At 51.5% G+C, this 7,033-nt stretch overlaps 1 protein-coding gene across 8 annotated transcripts in view; it reads right to left on the reverse strand.

The window, feature by feature from the left end:
* The window catches only part of SCLY (selenocysteine lyase), a 29,519-nt gene extending 24,146 nt beyond the window's left edge, over positions 1-5,373 (reverse strand). For 2 of the 8 annotated variants that reach the window (XM_060015835.1, XM_060015841.1), the window contains exons 1-2: positions 5,241-5,373; positions 2,350-2,465 (exon numbers count right to left, since the gene is read on the reverse strand). In XM_060015835.1, coding sequence (XP_059871818.1) covers positions 2,350-2,465; positions 5,241-5,329 — 205 coding nt within the window. In that variant the 5' untranslated portion in view covers positions 5,330-5,373. Of the gene's footprint in view, positions 1-2,349; positions 2,466-2,785; positions 4,312-5,163 lie in introns of those variants that run through there. The other 6 variants (XM_069540825.1, XM_060015838.1, XM_060015836.1 and 3 more) reach the window with 6 other exon arrangements.
* Positions 5,374-7,033: the final 1,660 nt, after the last annotated feature.

Below are 7,033 nucleotides of genomic sequence, written 5' to 3' on the forward strand. Positions count from 1 at the left end.
AGCTGTGAACCTGAGCCCCGATCCCCACCCACCATGCAGGTTCTCACTAATAAGAAAAGTGGGTGCGTGCGAGAGCACCGTCAACCTAACTCACTGTACACACAGTGACACCCTCGCCGCATTGAGGCACCCACCAGTGCTGGGGGGTGAGCTGGGGAACGTCATAGCACGGCGTGTGTACTGCCGTGTCAGCTAAGAAAGAGTTCTGAAGAGACAAAAGCTTGGCTTTAGTAAAGTTTTCTTCTCATTACACTAGGCATGCTGATTGTAGAAGAACTAAATACCATGATACAAAAAGAAAGTACTCAAAACCTCCTGCCATCCCGCTACTCCAAGATAACTGCGGTGGGAGCATCTGGTGCGCGTCCCATCTGCGTCGGGGCTGCCCTTGCTGCCACTCTGCCTCCCTACCACGGAGGCATTTTCAGCTGGAACACATCTTAATTAAGGCCACATTTAAATGAAGAAAGCCTTAGATGAGTTAAGAATTTAGAGCCCATTTCCCAACTTCCACTGCAACCGAAATGCCAACGCGTGGCCATGGGACCAACCTCTGGCAATGGGCTACAGGCCAGAGTGGTACTTGCAACTTCCAGAAGTGTCTCTGAAGGACTCAGGCAGCCCTTTCTCCTCCTCTTTCTCTCCGTCCCACAGGCCGGACTGCTTACATGATGGCTTGAGCTGCAGGAGCCATCTTGACCCCAAGGGGCAGGTGCACGTTAAAGATGGAAGAAGCTCTAAGATAGAAGGAGCTGCATCTCTGGTAGTGGCTGAGCAGCCACGTGGGCCCTGGACCGTGAGAGAAATAAATTTCAAGCTGTTTAATCTCCAGGTATTTGGGAGTTTCTCACAGCAAAACTATACACCTGTCATACTTGCTCTACGTAATTTTTTCTTGGGTGGTGGGCAGGGGAGTCAATCACACGGCACGTTTATAACGTGCATTTTCCACTTGGGCCAAATGCTGCAACTCTCCTCCTAGGTCGTCAGTACAGTCCACACCATTGCTTTAAGGGCGACCAGAACTCACGCCAGGGCCTCTGCCCACTTATGTGATCCATCCGTGACTGATGGACACTGAGGCTATAAGCGAGGTAGTAAAAAACATCTCGGGTTTCTGAACTCTGCCCACACCGCCTTAATATTGGCCTTAAAACAGATTACCCTCCAAGGGATTATTATCATTATTAAATCATAATATTGTGAAAATAATTAAACCATTCTACCATACAGGTGGTTTTTTCTTTCTTTCCTTTTTTTTTTTTCTTTTCCATTTCTACCTGAGTGTCAACAGAGAATTACTGCAATGCATTTTTAGTTATGGTTCTTAATTTGTGGAAACAAAGGCTGTCAAGGCAACATGCAATCCACAGACAGACAGGCGTCATCAGGTCGAGAAGGGTTATTTCTCCCTGAGGGTTATTCCTAAATTTCTTCATGATAAATGCTTTTTATTAGCACTTGACTGTTCTCTGGATTCTCCAGTTTTATGCGTCAGAAACTTCAGTTTCACTAGAGGAAAGATTAGCTACAAGGCAACGTCCAGAAGATTAGCCAGAATACATGTATGAGATAAACCAACAACAAAGTTAATGAATGACTAGTATCTGATTTTGCAAAAGCTTTTAGTTATCAAGCTGTGAAGCTCTGAATAAGCAAACCGACATGAAAACCCACAAAAGTCTATAAATTTGTACACAGGTGTTGCTAAATCCTAGGGCATGGCAGTAGTCTCAAAGTTACTTTAGTTCATCAGTGATCCACAGTTAAGATAGTTTATCTTCATTATCCCTGAGAAAGCATTAAATAAGAAGACACAGCTTCAGCTCACTGTCTGAAAGACACAACGTGACTCTGCCATGTGACTCCTGATTTGAAGCAAATTCTTTTCCAATTTAATGCTCTACATTAAAACAAGAATAAACGAGAAACATATAAGAATATTTATAATTGAAGAATTTGAAAGTAATTTTTATTTTTAAAAAAAGACCAGGATTCTATGTGATCCTGATGTTGTAAAAGATCTCTTTTGCAAATTTCGTAACAGTCGACTGAGACAGATACGTGACAGGGTTTTAATAGGTACTGTCACCACAAACAATTCTTAATAAGACAGCTTTTGCATCTGGGAAAGGACGACAGGAGAGTATGTTAAAGATGAAAGATTATGGTATCAACAAGGCTCAAATTTGGACTTCTCAGGAAAAAACTACCCAAAATTACAGCTAAAGATTTGCAGTTAACAGAAAATCTATTCAAAACCGAGTCATCCCATGTGGGATTCTCTAATTTCTCTAAGAGCACCTCTGCCCCCCACGTCTCTGATCTGCGTGTGTCTTCTAGAATTACCTGCCGCGTAAGGGCTGCTGGGATTTCCCCAGGCTTCCTGCATGGCTTCAGTCATGGCCTGGATGACCTCCGGCTCCAGGGGGGTGGTTGCATTATAGTCCATATACACTTTCCTGCTGGAGAGAAAATAAAGACGTGCCTATTAGGGAAAAGAAGGTGAGATCTGGAAACACAGCTGCACCCTGTCTATCGCAGCAACAGGAGCAAATAGTTCAAGGTCGGGGTGCTTCTCTGCATTTACACGTGCCGGATGCTACAAGCTCAGAAATTTCCACATCTTCATTACTTATGGAAAATGTATACATGTTTTCCAACCATCTATCAATAGTATTTGCTAGTTTCCTTTATCACTGTTAGGAAATTGTCCCTTTGGACTTTCAAAACTTTTTTCCACCGCTTGGTAGGAGGGGTGGTGCGCTGGGCCTGGGCTACCTACCTGACTCCGACCTTCCTCCTGAGGGAAGCAGGGGAACCTTGCAGTCCCAGGGAGCCGCACATTCCTCAGGGCTTTTTCCCTGGTTTTTCAACTTCACCACTTCACCAGTAGTTTTCCTTTATTTCCCTGCAGTGCCTGCGATGGCGTGAGGCTCGGGTGATCTAGGCGCCCACTGCTCCCCCTCTCTCCCCTCTGCCTCCCCTGAGATGCAGTCTCCTCTGCGGGGTGGGGGGCATGTGCAGGCTTCTCCTCCCTTTGCACTTGCCGTTTTCTTTGCCTAGAATGACCACACTGACACCCCCACCTTACTTTTTAGGTCTTTGCTCCAACTTGACCTTCTTGTGAGGCAAACTGGGCTCTAAATAAAATTGCAGCCACCCATGCCCTCCTCCCCAGGGCTGTGCCCCCTGGCACCCCGTTTCTCCAAGGCACCCCATCATCTAACACACTAGACTTGCTCCTTGTTTATTCTCTGTCTCAACAGAAAGTAACAGAACAGCAGCTCCACAAGCTCCCGTTTTCCTCCCAGCTCTGTCGCCAACACTGAGCACAACGGCCGGCGCAGAATAGGGGCTTGATTTATAAGGTGACAAATGTCACAGAAAGCGCACAGCCCCTGAAAGATCCCTAAGTGAAACTTATCTGTATATCTTTTTACCAGTACCAAAAACTTTCAGGAATATGTAATAGTAGGCAATCCTGCCAGATACCATTGATTATTTTACCTGACTTTAAAATCAGCAATAGCATTTAAACCAATCCACATGAAAATTCAAACACAATTACCAATGGTGGCTGTTGAAACACAGGTTCTTTAACCCACGGAGTGGTTTTTTTTGGCCGCGCCTTGCAGCATGTGGGATCTTAGTGCCCCAACCAGGGATCAAACCCATGACCCCTGCAATGGAAGTGAGGACTCTTAACCACTGGACCGCCAGGGAAGTCCCCCCCATGGAGTGTTTTAATGCAGCATCTTGTCTCTAAGATGCCCAAGCACAAGGCTTTGGGGCTTGGGAAGTCTGAGCAGCCATCCTTGGCCACCGGGGTATTAGGAATCCCTGGGTCCTGTTGAGTCTTAAATCTGCATGTGCCCCTAGCGCTGCTCTCACTTCCGATGGTGAGTATTCCAAAATGACTCAAACTACTAGTGACCACAGCTCTTCAATCTCCTGCTTGGCTGAGTTAATTCAAAGCTTGAATTTCAGAACACTTCAGACATTTCTCTGCCCCATTATTTGTTATTTCTTTAAAGTGCTATCAATATTGCACGGGAAAGCTAAACTTTATTAGGTTCATAACCAAAAAGAAAAAGGCATCACGAATCTCTTCTCCACTCGGTACATTTTCCCAGCTCCCTTTTCTCAGTTCCAAGCAAATGAGACCTAATGAAAGACATGGCAGATTTAGGCCTGGACCCACATTTTAAAGACACACACCCGTTCCTCACACTCAGGTAGAGAGGATTACCCCTCCTACCCAGAAAGTATTTAACAAATTCCTGGATTGAGGGTGAAGACTCACAAACAAACAAACAAAGATGCATTTCCCCCGCCCAAGGGAAGGTCCCAGCAGGCTGGAACAGCTCTGTGGGCTGGAGTGCCCCCCCCCCCCGTCTTCACCCCCACTCTGCCAGGTGCTCAGGCCAGCAGCCTCGGGGCATCCGTCTTAACCCTACCTCTCCCATACTCGGAGGACGCATCAGCAACTACCGGGTTTATTCTCAGTACAAACCCTTCTCCCGCCACCCCTGCCATCACTGCGGTCCACACCGCCTCTCCCTCCTCGATTGTGACAAAACATTCCCAACTGGCTTCCCTGCTTCCTGCAACCCCTACTCCCTACAAAGCAGCCAGAAGGATTCCTTTAAAATGTAAAGTAGTAATTTGTAATATAATTAAATGACGTCACTCCACTCTCAAACCTCCAGGACACCCCAAGTCCTTCCTGGGCTCTGCGTCTCTGCTCGCGGACAGCTGCCCCAAGCCCCTCCGCTCCGCAGTCCTCACTACCCTGGACCCCAAGAGCTCGTTCCTGCCCTCGGGGCCTTTGCTGCGGTTTCCTCTTCCCCGCGCGCTCGCTCCCAGAACTTGTGCGGCTCACACCTGGATGTCACTCAGGTTTTAGCCCAAGCGTCACCTCCCCGGAGCCCTTCGCAGGCCACGCCTCGCATCCGCTCGTCCTCCCAGCGCTCATCCCTGCTTTAGGCCTCCCGCGCGGACAGCCGGGCGGCGCTGCATCCCCGCGCGGACCCTCATGCTCGCGAGAGACCGGCCTGCTGGCGGCCCCTCTCCTGGAAGGACCCCTCCCCTGGAAAGTGACCACCAGCTGGCCGCCCCCTCCCTCGGGGAGTGACCACCGGCCGGCCGCCACCCTCAGACCTCGCCACGCGGCGCCTGGAGGGCTTCCTGGAGGAGGGCGCCGACGGCTTCCCCTGCCTTCCGCTCAAGGAGCGCACCTCTCCGGCGGGCTCTTCTCTGCTCGGCTGCCAGGCTGACTCGCCGCTCGCCCCTGCGCGTCCCTGCTCCGCGGCCCGGCCGCCTCCATCCCAAGCCCTCCCAGCCCGGCCGCCCCGGGCGCAGCCCCAACCGCCAGAGCAAGTCACTGTCAGGAGCGCCACCGGGGGGGGGGGGGGGGGGGGGGCGCGAGGGCCGGGGCGAGTCCGGATTGGCTGAGGTGCGCACTCCCAGCCAATCCTCGCGCTTCAGTGGCGCTCCGCCGGGAGGCGGGGCCCCGGCTGCGCGCCGTCTGGTGATGGGCTGAGGGCGGGGCTTCATGCGCGTCACAGGGGGCGTGGTCCCGGCGGCGGAGCGCGGGCGGAAAGGCTGTGAGCTGGCCCTGGGCGGTGAGCGGGTAGGCGGCACCGAGAGGGAGGGCGGCGGGGGCCCGGGGGCGACCGGGGAGCGAGGGGTCCGCGTGCTTCCGCCCGGCTGGAGCGGGAGCCCCGGTCCTCCGAGGCCGGCGGGCCACGCCCCGCGTCACCGCTCCCGGGGGGCTCCACCATGATCCGACCCTCTGCTTGGGTGACTTTGAGTGAAATTAGGGCTCATTGCCTGCGGGTGGATCTGAGGGGTCTGGAGTGGAGACTGTTACAGGAGCCAAGGCAAGACATGAGGAACACCAGGCCCGGGCGCAAAGCGCAGGAAAGATGGATCCGGGACAGATTTAGGGAACGGGGTCTGCTGAATGTGGGGTACGCGGGAGGGTGAGGGAGGAGGATGTTAGTCCCTTTACCCTGACAGGAAGGAGCCCCGGGATGGGGAAGGTGATGGGCTGAGTTTCCGACCTGTTGGTTTGTCTGAGAGGCAGCCAAATGGACATGTCTAGTGTATCCTGCCAACCATAACACAAGTCAGTTGCGAAAGCGGTGAGAGAGGGCAAAGATCCAGATGTTTGAATTCTAATGAAGCCACCCACCGTCTCTTGCCCTTTTGACAAAATAACAATTTCTAAGTTTAATTGAGCCCTGAGCATGTGTCAGGCACTGTTCCAAGCGCCTTTCCTGTATTCACTAGTTTCCTCTTGATAACACCCTTATCAAGTGGGTGCCTTTATCCCCACTTTATATATGAGCAAACTCAGGTACAGAAAAGGTCAGCATCTTGCCCAGGTTTACACGGGGAGTAATGGAGCCAGAATTTGAATGCAGGAATGCTTTGTCAAGAAATTGAATTTTAGGGCTTCCTTGGTGGCGCAGTGGTTGGGAGTCTGCCTGCCGATGCAGGGGACACGGGTTCGTACGGGTTCGTGCCCCGGTCGGGGAAGATCCCACATGCCGCAGAGCGGCTGGGCCCGTGAGCCATGGCCGCTGAGCCTGCGCGTCCAGAGCCTGTGCTCCGCAGCGGGAGAGGCCACAGCAGTGAGAGGCCCATGTACCGCAAAAAAAAAAAAAAAAAAAAGAAATTGAATTTTAATTGGATGTTTGTAGACTTGCTCAATTTTATCTCCTGTTGGGGTCCAGAAGAAGTTGTTTTTTTCCAGCTCTTCAAGTCTCCACATTCCTGGACTCCTTATTTCCTTTCATTCTTGCTTGCAAACCGAGCTCATTTCTTGCCAAATGCGGCCAGGAGCAAAGGACACACCAACATTTAAGAAGCAAATAGAGGGCTTCCCTGGTGGCCCAATGGTTAAGAATCCACTTGCCACGGGTCATGGGTTCGAGCCCTGGTCCAGGAAGATCCCACATGCCGCGGAGCAACTAAGCCCATGTGCCACAACTACTGAGCCTGCACTCTAGAGCCCGCGAGCCAC

Source organism: Delphinus delphis, chromosome 7 (assembly GCF_949987515.2).
Source record: "Delphinus delphis chromosome 7, mDelDel1.2, whole genome shotgun sequence".
NCBI classification, from domain to species: Eukaryota; Metazoa; Chordata; class Mammalia; order Artiodactyla; family Delphinidae; genus Delphinus; species Delphinus delphis.